This window comes from Cricetulus griseus, chromosome 2, assembly GCF_003668045.3.
Source record: "Cricetulus griseus strain 17A/GY chromosome 2, alternate assembly CriGri-PICRH-1.0, whole genome shotgun sequence".
Taxonomy (NCBI): Eukaryota; Metazoa; Chordata; class Mammalia; order Rodentia; family Cricetidae; genus Cricetulus; species Cricetulus griseus.
Window position 1 is genome coordinate 83,178,036 of NC_048595.1, and position 24,177 is coordinate 83,202,212.

Sequence of the window (24,177 nt, forward strand, 5' to 3'; positions counted from 1 at the left end):
CAGGACTCTGTGTGTGTGTGTGTGTGTGTGTGTGTGTGTGTGTGTATGTGTATGTGTGTAGTGTGTGTGTGTGGTGTGTGTGTATGTGTGTGTGTGTGTGTATGTGTTGTGTGTGTGTTGCACATAAGTCAGCCTATGTGCCTGGAACAAAGGTGCTGGGACCTGAAAACCTGCAGTCACACCTGTCCTGGGATTCAGGAACAGCTGCCCACAGATGGGTTCCTGATGCAGTAGGTTCCAAGCCAATGAGATAACACCCAGGAGTCCAGAGGCCAGCAGCTTTCTGGGTAAGGATGCTCCAAAGCAACCTGGTTTCCTATCCTGGTTCCCATTCTCTTGTTACAGTGTTGGACAAGTAACTAACCTCTTCATAAGTCTGCTTCCTTTTGTAAAATGAGGGTATGGAAGATTAAAAGGACATGCAAAGTAATGGCACAGCTTAAATTGGATCACCTACGTAATGCGTATAGAACCCAGAACGTAGCACAATGAATACTCCGGCTATTGTGTTCATATCAGACGCTGAGAGTCCTATCTAAGCTTTGAGGAATGTGAACTCCAGACATTCAAAAGACCATGGGGAGGGGGCGGGGACAGGTCCACCCTCCACCACCAAAGCACTCCCAAAGCAGCTCTGGTAGTGAATGGATATCTCCCTCCCTCCACCCTCATCCCCACAAACTGCAGCTAAATGGGGAGTGTCTGTGAAGAGAATTGCTGTTTGTTCATTTCACCCTCTCTGGTTGTAGACTGAGAGGATCCCACTGTTGTTGGTGAAAACAGGAGAGAGCATGCAAGTCGGAGAAAATGGGTTCACAGATCAGTGGGCTCCAGCAAAGTTTTGTGCTAGGGATGATGGTCACTTGAGGCATCCTGACTGGGAAGACTCCTGTCCTCTTCCCCTACATTCAATTCCTTCTGCTGTAGATGCTACTGAAGCTGGAGGGAAGGTGGCCTCCTTCTGGGGGTCAAACCCCCCACAGACTGCTCCCTGTAATTCTGCTCCTCCAGTCTCTAGGGCCTCAAGCCTGAAGGTTTGTGGAAACCTAATGGGATCAACACACACACACACACACACACACACACACACACACACACAGAGAGAGAGAGCTATATCCCCCCCACACACACACACAAGCACTCACCACACACATATACCATCCCTCACAACCCAGACACCTTGTTAACTGGCACCAGAAATAAACCTCCACAACTGTAGGGTGTAGGGAGCCTGGGCTGGCCTGACCAGAAAGGCTTACAGAAGATGATATAGTGTAGCTAGGCCAACAGTGCCCCCTCCTGGCCATGCATGAGATTGTTAGCATTCAGGAACTCCAAAGAACTGTCCGTTCAGTTCTTTGTGTGCCAAGGACTTTTCTACATCACTGCTTGGCTCAGAGGATAGGCTGGGCCAGGACTACTTGGTTCCTGTCTATCTCTGAGAAAATATATGTTCAAGATCCTGATGATTCACCCTGAGTCTTCAATATCTCACAGCTTCTAAGTATCTGTCTGGGAGAGTGAGTGGGGTTGGGGTGCAACTCTTCCTTTACCCCAGTCACCCCTATCCAGGAGAGCAGTATGGGGTAGAAGAGGGATGCCAGGAGACTCCTTGGGCAAGGGGATGATGATCAGGATCTTCCCAACCTACATGTTTTTGCTCTTTCTCTTCCGGGAGGCTTCATCATCATCGCCAAGGTCAGTCCCACTCACCTGCAAAAAAAAAAAAAGAGAGAGAGATACGATACAGTCTGGGTATCCAGGGGCTGCTGCTCAAACCCAGGCACAGGTCTCCAGCAGTGTGTAAGCAGCCTGCAGAGCCCCAGTGCTCTATTCCTGGCAGAGCTCCCAGATCAAGCAGTCGGCTTCTTCCTGGTCTGCTGGAGAGAAGCAAAGTGACAATTGTCACTGGGAACAGAGCATCACTTCAGGCATCCTGGCTGGTAGGTTGCAGGGATCCAGACAGGCTTCTGCTGTTGCTGTGTGATTTGGCCAGTCACTGACACTTTCTGATCTTCCAGTCCTCAATTTCCACAACCAAGACCCTAACAGCTAGCTCAGGACACTCAAGTAGACTGAGAGCATCCCCTTGCCTTAAAGTATTCCAGGGCTCCCTAACTCTCTTGGGATAACACCTAAATTCCATCGCATAGCGGAGTATTCATCGCAAAACCCATACAAGTTTCATGTTAACACCAGTTGCCACACCGTCATCTCCAGTCCAGCACCTGTATAAAGGCCTCCCACTCTGCCCAGTAGAGTTGCTCTGTCATCTCCCATCCTTTTGTGACTCTCCTGTCTCTCCTTTCTCTGAGATCCAGCTTAGGGTAAGACCTAGATTGAGAGACCTCAGACAAGAAGCTCAGAGGCCACTATCCCCCAGGAAATCTGTTGTGCCCCCTCTTTTAATGTCCCCATCACACCCAAAATGGCTTGTCCAAACCCTCCTCAGCTTGGATGCAAGTTTCCCAGAGGAAGCCTAAGTCAGACTGGTCACCTTTGTGTGGTCAGTGCAGTAGGACCACACAAAGTCAAGTTTGTCAGTTGAATGCATCTGAGAAGGGGGTGTATACTGGGGACAATGCATCTGGGAGTCCCTGCTGCTGGATCCAGGGCAGCAAATTTCATCCCATGTCCCATTGCAGCCTGTAGACCCAGCTCTCTGCCCTTGCCTGGACTGTACCTGCATGAGAGGCCCTCTCTCCTTGTACCCTCCATTTCCTCCTTGCCTCATGTCTTTCCTCTAGCTTCCATGTCACTTACCCAAAGAACACTGAGCATTTAAGTGACAGGCTAAGCCCATGTAAGTCAAGACCTGTCCGCCAGAGGGCGCATTCACTCATGTGCCAAGATGGCACAAGGCGAAGGTCTCCAAGACTCAGGAAAGGCTGCCTCCTTCCTGAGTTGGTGGCCACACCAGAGTGGGAAACTCGTGTGTACGTGCACCAGGGGCACACACCACATGGTGTGGAGCCAGTGCCCAGCACGTGTGCTGCTTCCAGCAACTTGAAAAAAATGTTTTGGTTGTTTTGATGACAGCAGAGACCTAGGGTCAGCTACCTGCCAAAACAGACAAAAGATTCACCAGGATGAAGTCTGGGTCCCTTGAAAGCCATGGTGCCCTCAACAGCTTAGCAGCCAGCTATCACTGCTGCTGTCCCATAGAGACATCGGCTGTGGTTGCGGTTGCACCAGCCTAGCTCAGCAGTGCTTGGAGCCCCCACCCGTGGGAAAGGGCGCAGGGAGCTGGGTTTCCTCCCATTCTAACCTTGGCTTCCGCACTTTATCAGCCCCACACAATGGGCCTGGGGACCACTCCCGCCAGCCACCACCCCCAGTCTCTGTACTGCTGGGAAATGGGCTCTTCCTTCCACTACTGGAGGTGGGGTGGGGTCATCTTCAGGAGGGATCAGTCCAAGCCCAGGAGCTGGACAGTGGGCTGGGAAGCTCTGACCCTGGGACTCAGCTTTCAGACAACTAGGAAACCTAGACACTAAAAGAGGAAGGGTGGGCAGCTATACCAGGGAGACCAAAATCTGAGAGAGAAAGGCAGGAACTTCCCTGGCCCTAGTGCTTCTTAAATATGCCCACTGGCAGCAGCCTTGGGTCTTTGGAGGTACCAGCATGGCCCCCAAGATCCTCTTCTTCCAGCTGCAGCAAGGCCACCCAGGGCCCAGCTTGCCAAAAGGCAGCTCCTTCCACTTGTCCCTACCCCTCCTCCATGACCCTGCCCTGTTGAAAGGTGACAGAAGTGAGCCCAAAGTCACTGCCCTTCCTGCACTCTGGCAGGGATCCCTGGGGCCTGCCTGGCTTCACCCTGGGACCTAGAGCTCACAGTCTCTTGCAATAATAACTATAATTCTTATTGTCATTACCACTATAATTACAGTCATGATTAAGAGTGTAGCTTCTAAACAGCCTGGATTTCAATCTTAGCTCAATCACCTATTAGCTAATTGACCTTAGCTGTGTTCCATCTGTTTGCCACGTCTGCTTCCCTTATTGGTAAAATGAGGGTCGCAACTGGACCTACCTCACAGGACTGCTGTGAGTCAACAAAGGCATAGGGTTCGGGTTGGGTGGAGAGTGGTCAATGCACATCAGCCATTGCAAGTAATGCGTGCCAGGCCCTGTGCTAGGTCTGTAGACATATGTGATCTAATTTAATCCTCAGGATTCCAACTACCATTTGCTGTTATTTTTCCCAGCTTGCAGCTGAGGAAATGGAAGCCCAGAGCAGTATAACTTGCCTGGACTCTTTGAACTGGCAAGATGCAGAGAATTTGGGGCTGGCATCAAAGCCCAGCGGGCTCCTCTATGAGCAGGGCCCCAGCTGATTCCCCCTCTTGGTCCTGGTCTGACTCCTGGGGCTTTGTGGATGGGTCCTGGGTCCTGTGTGACCATGTGGCAACAGTAGTCTGTGCATTAAACTTATTTAGATGTGGGGAATTTAGACATAGGAAACATCTTTAGACTTTTTGAAAATAGAAACCTAGAAAGTGTTATCCCATCCTGGGGATGAAGAGCATTTTAGACTCCTTTTGTCTGACCTGTGACTTTGGCTGGAGCCATGACAGTCCCTGCAAGGAGACAGGAAGGAAGCATACCCAGGGGAGGGCCACCACCTGTGTTTTTCTCAAGGTCAAAGAATGGCCAGACAAGGCCAAGCGTCTAAGTCAGTGGTCATTCCTGGACTCACACACAGAATTACTTGGAGGGGTTCCTCTGGAGAGCAGAGAACAGCACCAGAGGCCAACCGCTGCATCCCTGTGCTGGGCCTCCAGAGGTTCGGCAGCAGGGGGCGCCATAAGCCAGCTCGGCTCCACACGGGCCAGGCCCAGTGAATGAGCCATCAGAGAGCCTCATGGTTCTCCAGACCTTGGTGGGCACCTGTGAAGCCGCCAGTCCACGCTGGCAGTCTATAAGGTGTGTGTGGTTCTAAGGCATGAACTTACAGTAGAATTTGCTCAGGACACATGGGCAGGATGGCAGCAGTGGGTGGAGACCACAATGTGACTGCCATCCTGGGTAGCCTGTGCTCACAGCCACACAGCTGACCAGCCTAGGATCACAGCAGCTCTGCCTGGCCTTCCTGGCTGTCACCACAAGATGACTGTGCTGTGCTCAGGCTTTTAAATTCTCTGACCTAGAGCTGTCTACATCCAGGGTGGACAACGGGAAGCTGGTGCTCCAAGAAGTGACTTACCCAAGGTTTCAGAGTCGGGGGAGGAGGCAGAACTGAGACTGGAAAGGGTCTACCTGTCTCCACAACTGACGACTTCACTCCAGAGAGCCAGACCCAAGCCAGGAGGGTAGAAACCATGAGCATCTCCCTCTGTCGGCCTATCAGCATGAGACATGCAGGGTCCAGGGGCAGAGCCACTTGACTCACTGTGTAGCTTGGAACAAAAGAGTTTCAGCCCCTCCCACTAAGAAGAGCTCTAGTAACAGGAGGCACAGTAGCTCAGGCCTGCAACCCTTGCACTTGAGAGGCTGAAGCAGGAGAATTGTCACGAGTACAAGGTCAGCGTGGGTTGCACAGTGAGCTGTGTAGGGTGAGATCCCACCTCAGAAAAAGAAGTAGCAACACTTTGAAGTTATGAAGATCAGAAAGGCTCCTGTGGTGCTTTGCATGTGAGGGTGAAACTGTTGAGCCTGCTGGTGGCTCACTCCTCTTTAATCCCAGTACTCTGGAAGCAGAGGCAGGAGGATCTCTGTGAGTTCAAGGCCGGCCTGGTCTACAGAATAGGTTCTAGGACAGCCAGAGCTACACAAAGAAACCCTGTCTCAAAAAATGAAAAACAGCAACAACAACAAACTGGTTGCCATGCTTACACCACCTCACAGCAGCATGACAACCATTCCCAGAGGCCCACCAGGAGCAGACTGCCAGCTCCTGCCTTAAGCTCCTCCATCCAGCTACTTGAACCTCCCAGCAACCCTGGGCAGTATTATTACCGTAACTGCTCCATGAGGAAACAGGCTCAGAGTCAGCAAGGACTAGCCCAAGGCCCTCTGCTAGTGAGGAATGCTGTTCCACCAGGGACTTACTTAGTCTGGGCTTCACATCTCCCTGCCCTGGATGGGTTTCTGACTGAAGCTGGAGGCTGAAAGGGACAGGAGTGATGAATTACTCAGAACCTAGAGAGTGGAAGCCACGTGGTAGAGTGGTCCCCACAGGCTAGGCATAGCCTCTGAGGGCCCTAACAGTAGGAAGGAAATGACAAGAAGGAAATGGCATGGGTAGGGGAGGGTTAGAGATGGGAAGATGCCAGTGGGAACCTTGGGCAGCACTAACCTGAGGCAGGAGGGAGCTGGAACAGACCCACTAGACTCCCAGGTGGGGTCACCTGTCCTTGGGAACCGAGTCACCTGAACTGAGGGGCAAGTTGGAAAACGTGCATGAATGTGTGTTAACTTCTCTGTATATAAATATTTGGGTTGGAGCAAGGATGGTAGAAGAAACAGAATAAGAAGGGAGGGAGGTGTTAGTGGGAGGCGGGCTAGGGAAGCCCAAGGTAGGTGGTTGAGCCCTTAGCTATCCTCTAGAGAAGGGTAGCCAGTACCTGTGTGTGCCAGACATCTTATCTCAGTGAAACAGAAGAGTTCCAAGGCTCTCTCCCAAGGACTGGCCTCAGGTGGTAATGGTGGCCATCACCTAAGATGGTAACGGTGGCCATCAAGCTCAGACAAGTATCACAATCCCCTGAGCATTCGTTTAAAATGCAGGGTCTGGCCCTGAATGAGGAGGTCAGTTTGGAGGTCTGGGCAATCTATGGGGCCTCTGGTAATGGATCAATATTTATCACTAGTACATGAATGGACTTTGGAAGCCCATTCCACATAGAGGGATACTCTCTCAGCCTAAACGCACAGGAGATGGTCTAGGCCCTGCTCCAAATGATATGACAGACTCTGAAGATCCCCTATGGAGGGCCTCACCCTCCCTGAGGAGCAGAAAGGGGTTGAGATAGGAGGTGGGGGTGAGAGGAGGAAGGGAGGGAGAGGGAACTGGGATCGACATGTAAAGCAAGATTGTTTCTAATTTAAAAGTGGTCTAATTACAATCATAAAAATAAAAAAAATTAAAAAAGCAGGGTATGGGTATGAGCCCTGGAAATTCTGATTACCAGAATTACCAGAGAGCTGGGCTGGGAATGAAAAGTCACAAGGTGACACCCTCTCTGGGAACTTATAGATGAGAAAACAAGCAACCCCATACCCTGTAGGTTCAGTCCTAGTAACCAGGCCCAAAGCTCAGGTCCTCATGGTCCTGCAGAAAGTGGTTTTCAAAATGCCAGGTCTGTAGTAATGTAGTAATGGTTACAAAAATGAGAAGGTTTTGGTTTGGGTATTTTTGTTTGTTTGTTTATTTGTTTTTGTTTTGTTTTTAGAGACAGGATTTCTCTGTGTAACAGCTCCAGCTATTCTAGAACTCACTTTGTACAGCTGTCCTAGAACTCACTTTGCACACTAGGCTGGCCTGGAACTCACAGAGATCCACTTGCCTCTGCCTCCTGAATGCTGGGATTACACCAAAGGCATGCACCATCACACCTGGCTAAGAAGGCTTTGGAGGCCATGTCCCAACTTAGTGTCAAAGTAAGCTGGAATCCATTAATGATGCCTACCATGGGTTTGGCTAGGGAATGGCAGTAAGTATGCCGTGTGTCTGTGCTTCAGGAATACTTGTTCTAGCCTTAGCCTCAATTTGTGCTAAATGTAGTTGGCCTTCCAGGCCCTATTGGGGGCATCTTTTTCTAGGTTTTCTTGACAGTCCCAGGCCCTGGGGTCTCTCCTGAACTTTCAGATCTACGAGCATCAACTGTGCTCCCACCTAGCCTCAGCTGTGCTCCCATCTAGCCTCATACAGTTGTCATAACAACACTTCAGCATTGCATATGTGCTTCTAGTAAAGGAGCAGAAGCAGAGCTCCCTGGGGACTTCTTCCAAAGTGAGATGTCAATCATGTCCTCAGGCCCCAGGCTCTTCCAGTTCATCCTCACCCACTCAGGGACAAAGAGGTATTAAGCCCTATTTTTCAGAGAAGGAAAGCAAGTCTCAGAGGAGCTTGTGACTCACTCAAGGCCACACCATAGGTAAGGGGTAGAACTTGGGTTTACATTGGCGGATGGACTTAAAGGCCACAGTGTGGTTTGTTCCATTAGGCCAAGTCTCCAGCCCACGCAGAGAGCTCTTTCTTTCTCCTCTCTAGCTGACATCAGCCCCCCCCAACCCCCACCCCGGTTTATGCAGCCTCTGCTGTGGCACTAAGCAAGGGCCTGGCACAAAGCAGAAAACTATAAACACTGATTTGCCTATTTATAAACACAAGGCAAATAGCAGAGTTCTTAAGAGCTCTGGTCTTGGAGTCAGGCTCTGCTTCTGGCTCAGACACTTGTAAACTATATAATTTGATCTGGGTCAAGCTAGAGAACCCCTCTGGGACTCAGGGTTTTCATCTGCAAAATGGGTACAAAATACTCTCTAGTGCACAGAGCGAGTGAGCAGATTAATGTGTCGGTGCAAATTGCTTAGAATAAACATATGCCGTCTTTGTTGTTAGCTAATAGATTTCTATTCTGGCTAGGCCTGGGCCAGATCTGAATCGTAATAGTTATTTGTGTGTATGTGTGTGAGAGGGGTGTAGAGGTTAGGGGATAAACCTGGGTGGCAGTCCTCACGTTCTACCTTGTTTGAGATAAGGGTCTTTTTCATTGTTTGCTGCTGGTGGTACCAGTCTAGACGACCCAGGGATTCTCACATCTGCTTCCCATCATGCCTTAGGAGCACTGGGATTGCAGAGGTATATTAGCTTATCTAACTTTATGTGGGTTCTGGGGACTCAATCAAGTGCTTTACCCACTAAGCCATCATCTCCTCGGCCCTGCAATGCTCTATTTTTCCAGCCACAGTCTCGGGCCTTTAAATCCAAATGCACAATGATCTGGGCCAAACTAAATCTCTGTCTTCAGTGGGGAGCACTGGACTGGGAGAACAGAACATCTGAACATATGGGCTCTCCTTGGTACCTTGAAGCCTCAGTTTTGTCTTCTATCAAATGAGCAGATGGTTCATTGGAAAGCCAAGGAGCACGGGCTGGGGGGAATGGAGCGGCGATTCCTTCCCACAGCTGCTAGAATTGCCCTCCCCATCCCATGTACCTGTCCGCCCCACCCCCCAGTTCCTCATCTTACCTTCCTGTGTCCAGTGAAGAACAGGGAAAGGTGGTGCATGGAGCCTCCATTACGACCCAGTTCTTTTTTGAGGGTGCGGGGTGAAGGGATGGCCCAAGAGGATGTGGTGCCCTCACCATCAGAGCAGTGTAAGGTGGTGTCAGAGGCGAAGCAGGGCCCACGGGCCTCCTGCAGCAGGCTGCCCTCGCTGTGCGTCCGGCGCCTCAGCGAGTTCTGCACACGCAGTGAGAGGCCGCCCTCAGCACCTTGGCCAGTCTCAATCAGGCTGCTGCGCTTGGCCTCACTACGGTCCCCATAGTTGTCATCACTGGTGTCCTCATCATCATCTTCCTCCCCTTCTGCCCCCTCCTCTCCCTCTTCTGCATCCTCCTCCTCACCAGAGCTGCCCCCGTGGGCCCCATCCTGTTGGCTGTAGGCACTATCCAACCGGACCTCAGGGATCACAAAGTTAGGCCTGGAGGCTGAAGGTGTGGCTGCTGGTAGCTCCGGGGAGCTGATGGTCTGTTCATCATGGGCTTTCTCTGGTGGGGCGCCCCCGCTGGGAGGTGACTCCTGAGAAGATGGGAGGTTCTGGACTGAGGCAGACGGTTCTAGGTTGACAGAGGGCTCTTGACTGAGCAGGTCCTGGCTAGGAGTGGATATTTGACCAGCAGGAAGGTCCTGGCAAGATAGGAGTTCTGTGGTTGGAGGAGAGCTCTGGCTTGGTGGGGAGTCCTTGCTTGTTGAGGTTTCTGGGCTTTGAGGGGGCTCTTGGCAGGTCGCTGTGTCTTCACTGGGTGGTGACTCTGGGCCAGGAGCTGCTTCTTGCCCCAAAGGGGAGTCCTTCCTGGGTGGAAGGTCTTGTCCCGGAGGAAGCTCCTGGCTGGGAGAGGGGTCTTTGTTGGGTGTAAGGTCTTGTCGTGTAGGAAGCTCCTGGCTGGGAGAGGGGTCCTTCCTGGGTGGGAGGTCTTGTCCTGGAGGAAGCTCCTGGCCTGAAGAGGGGTCCTTCCTGGGTGGGAGGTCTTGTCCTGGAGGAAGCTCCTGGCTGGGAGAGGGGTCCTTCCTGGGTGGGAGGTCTTGTCCTAGAGGAAGCTCCTGGCTGGGAGAGGGGTCCTTCCTGGGTGGGAGTTCTTGTCCTGGAGGAAGCTCCTGGCTGGGAGAGGGGTCCTTCCTGGGTGGGAGGTCTTGTCCTGGAGGAAGCTCCTGGCTGGGAGAGGGGTCCTTCCTGGGTGGGAGGTCTTGTCCTGGAGGAAGCTCCTGGCCTGGAGAGGGGTCTTTGGTGGGTGTGGGTTCCTCAGCACCTGGCCCCTTCCCCTCGTCCAGGGGCATCTCCTTCTCATCTGCCTCTGTCTCAAACATCTGCAGCACAAAAAGGAAGTAAGGAGGAGGCTCAGAGATGCCAGACTCTATGTTTGAGCCAACATCATGCAGTCTGACACCAATACCAGAACCCCACAGTCAACCTGAGAGCCAGACAGAAGCCCAAGACTCCCAGGGTTGGGCTGTAAGACCCTCTGGCTTGAAACTTGCTCTATGTTCAGCACACTGGCTACTGAGGGAAGAGAGCCCTGTCTAGCTTGGCTGGTTTGTGGGGACCACGCTGCATGGGAAGCATCACTGTCCTTATTTGACTGTGTATGTGAAGGAGACATCAGGCAATCTCTGCCTTCCGGAACCAGAACCAAATCCAAGCCACCAAGCCGGAACTCTTAGCAAGGGGAACAATCTTGAATCTCACCAGAGGGTCACTACCCCAGAACCAACAACAACTAAAACAAGAATCTAAGTGAATCATCCAAACAATAATTTGCTCTAAATATTACATATATATATTTGAAATCAGTCAACTGGATGAAAATCAGAGCTTTCAAATGTTGCCCTGGAATGACCAGATGACCAGATGTCTCAGACACATGGGACCTCACTAAGGGATTATCCACTTGATAACCTCAGATATTTAAAGAATGAATGAATGGATGGAAGGATGGATGAATGGATGAATGAAAAAGACAAGAAAGGCATCATTTCCTGCCTTACACACAGTGGAAGGCGTCCTGGGAATTCCTACTGGGTTCTGACAGTAGATTACATTCGCAAAGAAAGACACTGTCCCCTAATAAGACTGTAAGATGCTGCTGTCTCAGAGGAAGTAGTGTCCACAGAACACAGAGAATGTCATGTGTTACTGTCCCTAGTGCTGCAGGCACACACAGCGGGAAGCAGGCCTCAGGCCTGGGTGAGGCCTGGCTATACTCAAAGACTTGGAATGCAACAACTAGACCTACTTAGAGCCCAGGTTTCATTCTTCAAACAGCCATATCAGCGCAAAACACACACACACGCTGGGAAGCTTTAGCACATGGGAATGTATGTTCGGTATACATTGATACAGAGCCCCAACAGAAGGTACCCCAGCATATGAGTTCTGACCTCATGCTATAGAGATCATGAGGGCCATTTGACGGACAAGGAAGCTAAGCCCCCAGAGCAATGACCTAACCACTATTGTCCAGCTTCCCAGAGACAAAAAGGCCACGCGTGAAGATGGTGAGCACAGTGAAGTTCCAGCTAGGCCTCTCCGCTAGGAGTTAAGCGAGCCATCTGTAGTTCTGGACAGCTTCGGGGTGCTGCACATGTAGGGCAGAGGTCACACTGACACCTGGGAGCATTAGGGTGGATGTGAAAGCCCACGGTGGGAAGAACCTGCATCTAGGTGCATGAAAATGAAAGGGTCCTGCCAGGTAGGGGAAATGGAGGCCTCAACGGACTATGGGATGACCTGGCCCCAGTCTGGGAGGACACCCCAAGGCTGTGGTTCCCAGGCCAAAGATGGGCACCTGTGACTCCAGGGAGCTTCCTTCCCTGGAGAATCCTGGAGCCAGCCAGGAGGTGACTACTCAGGGATCCCTCAGAATCTAAAGCATCAGTTATCCTAAATTCCCACAGCTTAGATCAGTGGGTTACAACCCCTATAGGGCCACCTAAGACCATTGGAAAACACATGTTCCCGATGCTCTCAGGAACTGAGATACCACTCCTCTGGCCAACGCCAGGAGGGTCCACCCGTACTGGAACTGCAATAAAGGGCTGTAGCCTTGGGAAAGTTGAGAACCACTGGCTTGGACAGAAAAGCTCAGTCCAGAGAGGGGCAGAGGTGATCCTAAAATTGTTCAGCGGGGATTGGTAGAGCCAGCCACTGGGCTCCCAAGTATCTACTTTTGAAATGGAATGACCACCACACACAAGTTACAAACCAGGAGAAAACACCACAGAGAATTATAGAGTAGGAGCACAGTGACGGTGGATACAGTGTTAATGACGGATCTAGAGGGAAATTCTGAATTCAAAGCATGTCTTCCCTACAAAATTGCAGAAGCAAACACAACCAAACATCCAAAAATCAAAGCTTGCCTCTGGTGGATACCAAGCCTCCTACTCCAGAATGCCAGAAACTTCAACCTCTCAGGGCTGTTCCCAAGCAGGAAGAGAGATCATCCAGGGATAGATAGGACATCTGAGGGTCCTGAATAGTGTGCCTCAATGATTGGCCCAAAGCTACTGGGTACAATTCGGACACTAGGCCAGGGCCAGGACCCAAATCTGGGTCTACTCTTCGCATATCTGATTCTGATCACAGCCTGGTCCTAAACCCATCACCCGTCTGCCAGGCAGTATCTACATCAGAAAAAGCAAATTTTCCTGCAGCATGGGCCCCACACTTACCCCACCCCAACTCCCATCATAACCCAACCTCCACCTGCCTCTTCAGACCTGGGGAAAGATGGAAGGAAACAGCTGCTGGGAGCCTTCAGGACCTGGTACAGAATGACACTGACAGAGGAGTCAAGTGAATTTCCCCTTTCCTGGGGGCCTAGGGGAAGGGCCTAGGCCTGTCCCACAGGTGCCTGATGGCAGAGCCCGCCCTATCCCCTTAGGGAAAGTGCAGCAACAAGCCCCAAACCAGAAATGCAAGTCAGCCTGCCTCTGTCAACTTGGGTCTAGTCTGAGGCCAAACCAAACAAAACCAGGAGGGGAAGTGCTGCAGCAGCAGGGGTGCCTGTCCCCAGAGGGCCCTACCCTGAGGGATCAGCCAGGAAGTGACCCGGAGTTGAAGGGCTTTCGGGAGCCTGGTGGTTGTGTGCTTCAATGCCCCTGTCAGTTTCTTCACAGTGTCTAGCCCAGGAGACACACTGACACAATGGCAGCTACCAGTGGTCTCATGTTAGAGATAGGGAGTAGAGGCAGTCAGAGAATCACCTAAGAAGGTGGAGGCTTATACAGGATTAAAACTCCTGTCTCCTGTCCTAGGCCTCTCACATACAAGGTGGAGGGTCTAGAAAGAGAGGGAGCAGATTGTGGAGCATGCCCAAGGCCCATCTACACAGAGTCAATGCTTTGCATACAGGGTCCAGAACTCTTCATTCCGTGCCAAGCTCCTAGGAAGGATCTGTGTGTACTATGACCACCGTGGGCAGGTTTGACCAGGCCAGTGTACCTGGGAGAGCTAGCTGGGGTGGCCATGGCTTGAGGGCATATTCTAGAGAAGCTTACAGGAGATCTGAGGACCCCATAAGTGTGAAATGACAGAAGGGGATACAAACATGACAAAAGAGAGAGGTCTCAGAATAAACTGCAGGTGTGCATTGTCCTGTCAGAGAGACAGAGTGAGATGGGCAAAACTGGCTATGTCAAACCTGCTTTGGGCAGTGCTGGGAAGACATGGGGGTGGGACACACGGATTCATTTATCCATAGGCGCTGGAGGGCAGCAGGGAACAAGTCATATAGACCTCAAAGAAGAAATAAAGGCTAGGCAAGGGGTGTGTTGAGTGCTCCAGTAAAAGGAAGTGTAGGTAGTTGGGGACACCCAATTTGGAAGCTGCTGCAACAGGCTAGGGTGACGAGATTCCAGCCAGGGTGCCCCAGGGAGACTAGCCTGCTCTGTTATGGCATTAGGTCCCAAGCACCACAGGCTGCTGCCGCCCCTTCCCCCTGAGAGGGTCCGTACCCCTCCGGGTCTCTATCCTTACTTCCGACCATCATTTCTTTGGGTAGGCTGGAGCAGGGTTAATTCTGCTTTTGCCTCGCCTGCTAGCAGCCACAGGAAATGAGCCAGGACCTCTAAATGGAGCCATTGCCCAGGGTCTAATCAAATCCTCTCCCAAATGCAATCCAGAGCTTGTAGCAGGCTGAGGAAGAGTGGCATCAATGATGCCCAGGAGCTCCTGTTCATTCTAGCTGTGGCTCTGACCTCGGGCCCCCACCAGTGATTAGGTTTTCGAGGTAGCTGGGGGGCTGCTGGCAGTGACCTGCCCAGCACCACACAGCTGCTGACTGTGGAGCCTTCCCTGTTGACCCCACAGGCGACCTGGGGTTCTCATGATGATGATTCATTGCCACCATCAGATGCCAGGCACAGCAGGTGCCCTCAAAAACCACTTCCTGCTCTGGGAGTGGGAATGCTGGTGTTTGCCTCTGTCTCAGGGTGGCCCTCACAAATGTCAGAATGTTTCAGAATGAGCACTGGTTGGAAAGCAAGGAGACTGGGGCTGTTGTCCTCCCTCCCGCCATTTGTTAACCATGGGATCTCTAGCTACCTGTGTTTCTCTGCCATGGTGCAGAGAAGCCACGAAGGGTTGAAGCCAGGAAGTAGTCTAAGACTAGGGGAGGTCCTCAGAACTCCTGCCGGGCTGTGGACTTTTGTACTGGTTGACCTTTCAAGAGCCTTGGGTCCATGGGCCTCCAGCTTCTGTGCCTCTGGCTCCACACTGACATCCACAAACCTTGGACACTTGGCCCACATCCAGCTCCCACCATCCAGTGCCTCTAGAATTGCCTTCTAGACACAGAGCCTAGAGCCCCCAACTGCACCTCTACCACAGCTTAGCCCTCCACGCTGCTGTCTTCCAGCCCCCAACTCATCAGCCTCGTCAAAGTCTGGGAGGACAATGGCAAGCCCTCACAGTGGTGACAGCTTTGGATACCGAACCTGCCTCATTCTTTCCAGCTGAGGGACCTCAGGCTTAGGGTTCCCATGCCTCTGTTTCCTTAGCTACAATAAGGGATTAAGAACAACTTACTCACGGTGCTGCTAAGAAAAATTAATGAGCTATCATGTGTCCAGAGTTCAACCCTGTGTGGCCACATAAGTAGCCAATAAATGGTAGCCATGACCACCTCCAACACTGCTGGCCTTGGAACTCGCCTGGAGATTTCCTCTGACGGGGTCCATGGCTCTGCTCTGCTCCATTGTAGACTACTCTGCCTGTCCATCAAAATCTGTTCCAGGTCCCTCATCTTAGCCCTGCACCTCTCTCATATACCATTCACTTCCAGTCTAGAACACCCTCTACATTACATTTTCAGGCCACTCCCTCTCCAGAGGCTACAGTCCACAGGTGGCCTCCACCCAAGGCTCTCAGAAGAACTCTGCAGCCAAACACTGTCCCAGGCTCCATGGATACAACTGTGCTTTCAGGCTGGGAGGGAAGGACAGTCATCAACCATGTTGTCACTCAAAAGAGCACAAGATCAACAACACCAGCCACAGTTTGCAGTGTAAAGAAAGGAGAGCTGCGTCCTGCTGTGAGGAGGAGTGGGGTGTTGGGAGGCTCTTGCCGATGGCACAAAGGGCAGGGAAGACCCATCAGAGGAGGTGTATCAAGCAATTTATTCAAAAAGCTTCAGGAGGGCACATAGCATACAGCTTAGGGATGGAGTTCTGGAAATCCATTCTGTCCACCTGCTACCTGTGCCCCAGACGGAATGCATTCTGAGTTCATTCCTCCTCTGGGCCCCTGTATGATGCCACCACCAGTTGCTCAGAATCCTGTATGTCATTCTCTCATCTGGATCTCTCACTACCACCTCACCCCAAACCCAGGGCCAGGCACCACATCCTCAGGATGGTCTCTCATCAATCCTCAGGCAAGTGGTAGGCTGAACCCAGGGGACAGAGGGCAAAGCAGAACATGATATGCTTTCTGCTTAATCCCCAAAAGTGTGCTAGAAAACAAAGCTTATTGGCTTTTTAAGACTCTCTCCACTCTGACTGCATCCACACCACATTGTTAACCCCATCCAAATGGCATGACACTCCCAATGGCAGCTCAGATCCCCCTGGCCATTCTTTGTGCTATACTGGAAAAACTGTCTTGTGGAAGTCCGAACTTGGGACTCTCATGTGATTCTCCAGTGCCTCTCCGAGTCCACACTCTATAGCCTGAAGACCCTAAGACCCTCCTTAGGTCTCCACCTGAGGATCCCCGATAGAAGGCTCTAGGCTTCCATGCCAGGACCTGGTCATTCTTCCCTAGTGGTCAGGCAGAACCTTCCTTCACTTACCAGGATGGGCCCCTGGCTCACTCCTTATCCCCCCCCCCCAGAGTAATTCAGAAAATGCTTACACAACCCAGTCATGTGCCAAGGCTTGTGCCAGGTACCGGAGCCAAACGGCAGCAAAATGCAACCGTGCCTTAGAGGTGCCAGGTCTGTGGAGGAGAGACTGGGATGAAGAGCCAGGCCAACCTCTCTCCACCCCAGCCTTGCCCTGGGGGCTGTGGGAGCTGAGGCAGCAAGAAACGTAGGTGAGGCTTATGGAGGAGGAAATGGGGAAGGCAAAGAAAGGATCGGGGATTCCAAGATGCAGCTGGAGACAGTATAGACTGCCAGAGAAGGTCCTGTGCTTTGATGGGGCAGGGGTTTGGGTGTGCTGGAGAGTCCCGACCTCACTCTGAAAGCAGCATTTGGCTCATGGGGCCATGTCTGAGCCTCCTCACCCCTCTTCCCTCAGAGTTTCCTCTGCTTATTTGCTTTTTGGTCTGAGTCTGTTTATTTTCAGAAGGAGGCCAATGATCCTGACCTCCTAGGGTTGCTGGAAGTGAGTGAATACAGCAAAGGTGGGGCATGGCGGTAGGTGAGCAGCAGTGCTCGATGGACAATTCCCAGTCCCACAATCATCCTTATGATGCATTCGCACCATCTCTAGACCCACCTCCCTGATCCCTCCAGCGCTAAGCAGGCAGTTTTCAGGGTAAGGCTCTGGTTCCCACACATCCTCAGGCCCTGCCCTGTGGAGCCACAATCAGGGCTCTGAGTAGTCTCCAGCAGCAGCATAGTCTCCTGTCCCATCCCTTCGCTTTTCATTCCCTCCCCTGAGAGTCCTGCCCACCTCTCTCACTTACCTCTGAGTTTCCACAGCCCCTGAGGCGGGGATGGGTAGGGCGAGATTGACCTGGTCCTTCACCCATGCCCCCCTCCCTGCACAGAGACCTGGCCCCTTCAGGGCAGGGATGGGTCTTGTACGTCTTTGGCACTAGCACCTGGCACAGGCCTTGGCATGTGGCTGGGCTCTGTAGGCATTTGCTGAGTAACTCTAAGGAGTGAGGGTAGGACGTGAGCCAGGGCTCCAATCCTCATGAGCCAAAGCAGGGCCTGCCTGGACCACAAAGACAGCACAGGGGAGGCCCTGGCAAGGGAGCCTAGAGTTGCCTAGAGCCCTTCAGCCAGGGTATATGAGGGAACGATCAGCTGGGGCTCACAAGAAGGGGACCTGAGACAGCAGAGCTATTAGCACGCACAGACACACACACACACACACACACACACACACACACACACACACACACACACACAAATAAACACACCCTTCAAAGCCTTCTCTTTCTGTTACTCCATCATGGTCTTGCCTGCTGACTTTTGCTTCCTTTCTTCCTCCCTTCCTTCCAGGGACTCCTCCTGAGTGCCCATGGGGGCAGGCACTGTGCTGGGCAATAGTGAGCAGTGCTACAGGCAGGACCTGCTCTTGCTCCAAGCGACTGATCACAGGAGGGCAGGAATCGGAGACAGATGTGTATGTTGTGGGATATGGTTTACAATGCCACATACCTAGAGACCCCCCCCCAAAACCAACTCCTTCCCAGAGTCCACTCCAAATAAGGCTTTCTTACACCATTCTATTTTAGGTTCATCGCCCAGGAACAGAAAAGCTCTGTCACGCCAACAAGACCCCAGGGAAGGGCACAAATAACACTGTGGTCACAAGGCAACTGAGACCAGGCAGGGAAGTGTGCTGAAGTTGGTGTGGGATGGGTGGGGGCAGGGCCTGGTGCAGAGCACTGTGCGGCATGCAGTGGTGCCCTCTGCTCACAGGTGGGCGCCGTGGGCCAACCCCAAACTACACTTCACTAGGCAATAGCTTAGTAAACGGGAGGCACTCTGAAAGCAGAAACGATGGGACAGAAGTTCATTGTGGCGAAGAAGTGGAACAAATCGTGGTTCAAATCCCATCTCCACCAGCTCTAAGATCAGTGCACGGGTGCAGCCTGCTTGACTTCTTTCAAGGCTGGGGCTGCCTTATGTGAAGCATAGCGACTCAAACACCAAGTCCCTACATCCTAGCAGTGCCTGGAGACAATCCACATGCAGCCCAAGACATGGGCCTGACTCATCACAGGTGCTCAGTAAGCACCTACAAACCCTGCAATCATATCCTTAGACCTATCAGCACCACCATCACTGGCACTGTCAGCTCACACCCCTGCATTCAGTTCTGGGATAGAGCACTTAACACATTCTGGTCCTTACAACAGCCTAGAATGGGAGTATTTGCAGCTTCTTAGCTCAAGACAGAAAACTGAGGCCTCAGAATCACAGGAAGGGGGCAGCCTGTACCCCTAGCCTTCTCCTGGGTTCAGTCAGTCCTTTGGGCTCCCTGTGAGACCTAGACCAAGTCACTCCTCTGCTGGGTATCACTCTCCCAGGATGTCTGCCTGCTCAGAGGAGTTAGATCTTGACCTGAGGCATGGCCAGGACTCTGTGAGGGCTGAAAGATGGAGAAGCAGATCCGTCCTCTTTCCAGGACACCTGCCTTGCCTGTCTGCATTGCTCCTCCACCTTCAGGGCCTGCTGAGCTGGGGGCCCTGGTGAGTAATATTGGACTCGATAGAAGGCCTGTAGTGCACAACTGGACCCTAGACTGAAGGCCACCTTGACAGGCCCTTGGATAAACGCCTGCCTCATACCACTGAGTCCCAACAGATGCACCATCTCTGGGAGGGGTGATGCTGGGCTGGTTTGGTTGGGTCTGCTCCAAACCCATCTTCCAGCTATCCCTGTCATGGGACTCTCACCTGCTTAGTCTCACACAAACCTGAGCTAATCATTCTCCTGTTCCGAACCCTCTAAGCCCTAGAGGTGGCTAAATCTACTGATGCTCAATTAAGAGCTCGGTAGGAAACAGAGTGCTCTCTCCCACAGACATCACCACTAACGCATCTCCTCTTCCCCAGCTCCACAGCACCCCAGCCAACCCAATCTATTTACAATTTCGCAGGAGCACACTCTCTTGGGTACTCTACACCTGTGTTCGTGCTGCCGCTCATACCAGAACACCTCGCTGTATCCATCCTTCCAAAGCTCAGCCCGCCCAGCCACATGTCTGCATCTGGTCCTTTCAACCTCTGACAGGGGTTATAATGTCCCACAGTGAGAAAGGATTGTCTTTTTGATAGGTTAAGTATCTCCACTGGGAAGATGGATCTGGACTTCTGCCTCACACTGTGCAGAAAAATCTATTCCAGATGGGTTTCAGGTCTAAATATGTAACATAAAACGATTAAGAAGGCCTTCAGAAGGCCTACCATATCTACGGGTTTCAATGTCTGCAGAGTTAGCCAACCACAGGCCAAAAAAAAAAATTTTTTTTTTAATTTCATCTTTATTGGCTAGCTCAGTCGGTAGAACATGAGACTCTTAATCTCAGGGTTGTGGGTTCGTGCCCCACGTTGGGCGCCACGTGTGGAGTGATCGATCGGCAGTTAGCAAGGCCAAGGTTTTCTTTATTCAAATATACCAGTCAAGTGCAAGCCAAAGGCAGCCAGGCCAGAGAGAGGAGAAGGGAGCAGGGAGAAGAGGGTCTCTACGTGTGTGCGGTCCCTTAAGAACCATTCCCGAGTCACCTTAGACTTCCCTTCACCACGCCCTCATGAGCGTGTCCTGGCACACCTGTCTGGGCTACTAGGAGGTGGGGCTACAGTGTCTCCCTACATATAGACTTTTCTTCTTTGTCATTATTCCAGAACAATATCATATAACAATAATTCTCATAACTAAACCTACTGATGTCCACACAGATGGGGTAACTGATGCAGTCTAGAAGTCACATTGTATTGGGTTTTATTTATTCGTATTTTTTATTTTGAATGTGTACATACGTTTGGCATGAGTGTGTGCATGTGTGTAGACACACATGAGTTTGGGTGAGCATTCATGTGTGGGTGTGTGGGGGACCGAAGTTGATATTGTTATTGCCTCCTCAATTGTTCTCAACCTTATTTACCAAGGCAGGGTCTCTTTCTGAACTTGGAGCCCATTTTTTAAAAAAGGTTAACAGATGGGACTGTATTAAAATCAGGAATCTCTTTTCTTCAAATATTCCCTGACAAGAATAAAAAAAAATAAGACCCAGACTGGGAAACATATACTCAGTGCATTTAGCCAATAAGGAACACACATCCAGAATATTTTTTTAAGTTCTCACAAACCTGTGGGGGGTGGGGGAAGACATGATCCAGCAGGAAAGTGAGGAAGAAGCTTGAACAGGCATTTTGCCAGAGGTTATCAAAATGAGCAATTAGCATATGTAAAAGTACACAACCTAATGAGTCATCAAGGAAATGTAAATTTAAAACACAATTAGATATCACCACATCTTATAACAACAGTGTTCCTGAGCACAAGGGGCAATAGGCAATGTCATACATGGCTTGAAAGCCGGTTTACTGGTGTCATACTTTGGGAAATTGTGATGGCATCTACCCAGCTAATTATATACATCTCTGTGAGTCAGTTATTGCCAACTAGGTATACCCAAGAAAGATGGATGTACTTCAAAAGACATGTTCAAGGAGGTCCTTGCAACACTCATCACTGAAACCTGGAACTAGGAATACCCAATACATTTGTCAAAAGTGAAAGAAGGGGTAAACTGAGGTATGCATCTAGAGAAACACACTAAATAGTAATAGAATTGAACAAAATAAAATGTGAAACAACATGTTGATGAATCACCGTGAAAGCACTCGAGGAAAGAAGTCAGCATGAAAGAACATCTATTCAAGGGTCCCATTTTCACAAAGTGCATGGTAAGCAGGCAATCAATGAGAGAAACCGGGACCACAGAGACTGTGGACACACTGGAACATGGGAATTTTTCTTTCTGGACCTGAATGGGTGTGTTCATTTGGTGAAAAGCCATTAGCTGCATTCTTGCCATCATTCTCTAGTACACTAGACTTTGATTAAAAGTTCACTTTAAAGACAAAGAAAAGCCCTCACTGGTGTCTTCTCTGCTGGAGACAGCAGATCTTTCTGCTGTGAGCTCTCCACCTTTTATATACCTCTCTAACACATCCCAACTATCCCCCTCCAAAAAGCTGTTGCCTGCACCACCCCCCATCACCTTCTGTGTCAGTCCCCCCATCCTAAGCACCTCGCCTACATGGCTGTATTTAGCAACAGCCACCTATGAAACAAGACATCTGGTCCTCTGTGAGATGACCTGGAATCCACAGACAGGATTCCTCCTCGTCTGAGAGTTTTGCATTTGCATCTCATTTGACCAGTGAGGTTGACAACTGCCAGAGGAACCACAGGCAGGAGAGATACAAACTGTGAAGTGGGGTCACTGCTCTTAAGTCCAGAGTCTACACCCCTACAAGACAAATTAGACAGCCTCTGGAGATAAGAAGGAGCGTGTGGCTGGGGCTGGAGGGTAATTTGTACACCGAGGCAAAAATCACATCTCCATAGGAAGGAAGTGGAGAAACCAGGATGGATTCTTGCTCTTTGGAGAGGTATGCATGTGCATGAGCAGACAGCCTCACTCCTATAGGAAGCTTCATTGAGGTTCCAAGGCTATACTAATGCTTCTCAAGGCATTGACAGTGGGCCACCAACACATCCATCTCACTGTCCCTTACTTATGCTGTCTGGGTCTGAGATCGCAGATTGAGCCTTTTATGTCGACACTTCCAAGACCCAGAAAGGGTGTTGCACAAAGGTACTTAACAGGTATGACAGGAAAGGGGGGGAAATGAGAGAAAAAAGAGAGGGGGTGGGTAGAGAAGGGGAGGACAGAAGGAGAAGGCAAAGGCAGAACTGAGGTGTTATTTGGACCAACTGGGAACTCTATCAGTTACAGTCTCTTGAGTGAAGTTTTCATGTCCTGACTAGACACCAGTTACCATCCATGGCAGCTTCTACTCTATGGTCCTTCCCTAACCTCCTCCAGCCTTGTCTCAAGGTTCCTGCCAGCCATGTGGTCCTCAGAGGCTCTGTGCAGCCCTTTCTCTGTCCCCTTTCATGTCCCCTCACCCTCTGGCACCTGTCTCTAGGTTCTGCTGCCAGACCAAGGCTAACCTACCAACAAGTGACAGGGCAGATGGTGAATGTTCCGTCTAATCCCCTGTAACTCACCACACAGCCCATTTCCCTAAGCTGGGGGCCTGGGTAGTTCTCTGGCTGTGGCTTGGGTCATCGTGCCCAGAAGGGAGATACCCGGGGCCATCTGGGATAGTGGGTACCCTGGCAGCTCTCTGCACATCTACTGTGATGACCCAGACTACCATCAAAGGGAAGAGGACACCAGGGACTTTCTCTCCATTCCTCAGTTCCTGACCCTCTGAATTCCCAAGTGGCTAGTGGTGCATTCCCCCTCCACCCCACTCTGCAGGGTGGGAGAGGGAGCAGGGCAGATGGGCATCAGCTCCCTGGGACTGAGGCCAGCTGGCCCACTGTGAGTGGTTCCAGCCTCCCTAGACTTAGGGGGCTGAGCCATAAGCAGCCTTGTTTATCCCTGGGAGGAATGATGGTTTTCCCTGAGCAATGACATCTTGGAAACGGACAGGCTCCACAAACAACAACAAACCTCCCAGCCGGGGCCTGGATTGCAGCTTGCATGAGAAGACTTCTACCCAGAGGCGCCTGAGTAAGACACAGTGAGGTCAGAGGCTGCTTCTAAGCTGAACCTTGTCTTGACCCTGACTCTTGGACCTAGGGCTACAGAGAACCAGAGAATCCAGTGGCCAGAAAGTGCCTACCAATATCAGATCCAGTCCCAGGTTGCTCCAAAGGGGAACCTGAGCTAGAAAAACAGGTAAATCTGCCTAAAAGTCACTGAGCAGGTAGGTATGAGAGAAACAGCTGCTTTCTCTACCACACACACTGCTTTTCCAGAGATTAGCAAACTCAATCAGTAAGCCCAAGAGTCCAAAAGGAGTGTGTCACTGAGAAGTCTAAAAGAGAGAGAGTACTCCAAGATGAATCTCATATACTCTGAGATACAACACAATGGGGAGAGACATGGACTGAGAAACCATCCTGGGTTCCATGTAACCTCAGGTGAGCATTTCCTTTCTGTCTCAATCCCTTCTCTATCCAGAAGGGAAACAGACGCCACCATCTCCAGATGCTCAGAGACCAAACAGGAGACAGTATTAAAGCTCCCCAGGGATCTGGCTGGGCATGGGTCCTCCCTCCCCAGTTGTGCCTCTTCTGAGAGAGCCAGGCAGACCCCTGGCAGAGAACCAGTCTTCAAGAGATAGCTCAAGCAATGACCAGTCCAAAGTGGTCCAGGAAGCTGAGCTCCAAGTCGCTATAGTCTGTGCAAAGGGCAGTGCATGGGTGTTGCAATGGATCCATCCGGAGCTGTACCTTCTACCATCAATGGCCGGACTATGGTATAGTCACCACCCAACATAGTATGACCCCTGAATAGGCTCTTTCTATGGCTTCAGGCAGACTTAAGTCAAATTTCTCCCTGCCTCACTTTCCACCAGACCCAGCCTTCAACTCCTTGGCCCTCCTAATATCACACTGATGTGTAGAGACTATGGTTCCTCCTAAGGAGCTCCTAGCCAGGTCCTCTTTGGCAGTGCCCACTTTCTTGTCAGTCACAGAGATAGGATGGGCAGTCTGAGTTGACCTGGACATCAGAGCATGGC

General features: G+C 51.2%; 1 protein-coding gene across 8 annotated transcripts in view; it reads right to left on the reverse strand.

Annotated features, from left to right (window-relative positions):
- Rgs3 (regulator of G protein signaling 3) overlaps positions 1–24,177 on the reverse strand; it is a 118,869-nt gene that overhangs the window by 4,455 nt on the left and 90,237 nt on the right. For 2 of the 8 annotated variants that reach the window (XM_035439857.1, XM_035439856.1), the window contains 3 exons: positions 10,432–10,535; positions 9,198–10,059; positions 1,652–1,713 (listed from right to left, as the gene is read on the reverse strand). In XM_035439857.1, the coding sequence (XP_035295748.1) occupies positions 1,652–1,713; positions 9,198–10,059; positions 10,432–10,535 (1,028 nt within the window). Of the gene's footprint in view, positions 1–1,651; positions 1,714–9,197; positions 10,536–24,177 lie in introns of all 8 variants that reach the window. The other 6 variants (XM_027400306.2, XM_027400305.2, XM_035439855.1 and 3 more) reach the window with 5 other exon arrangements.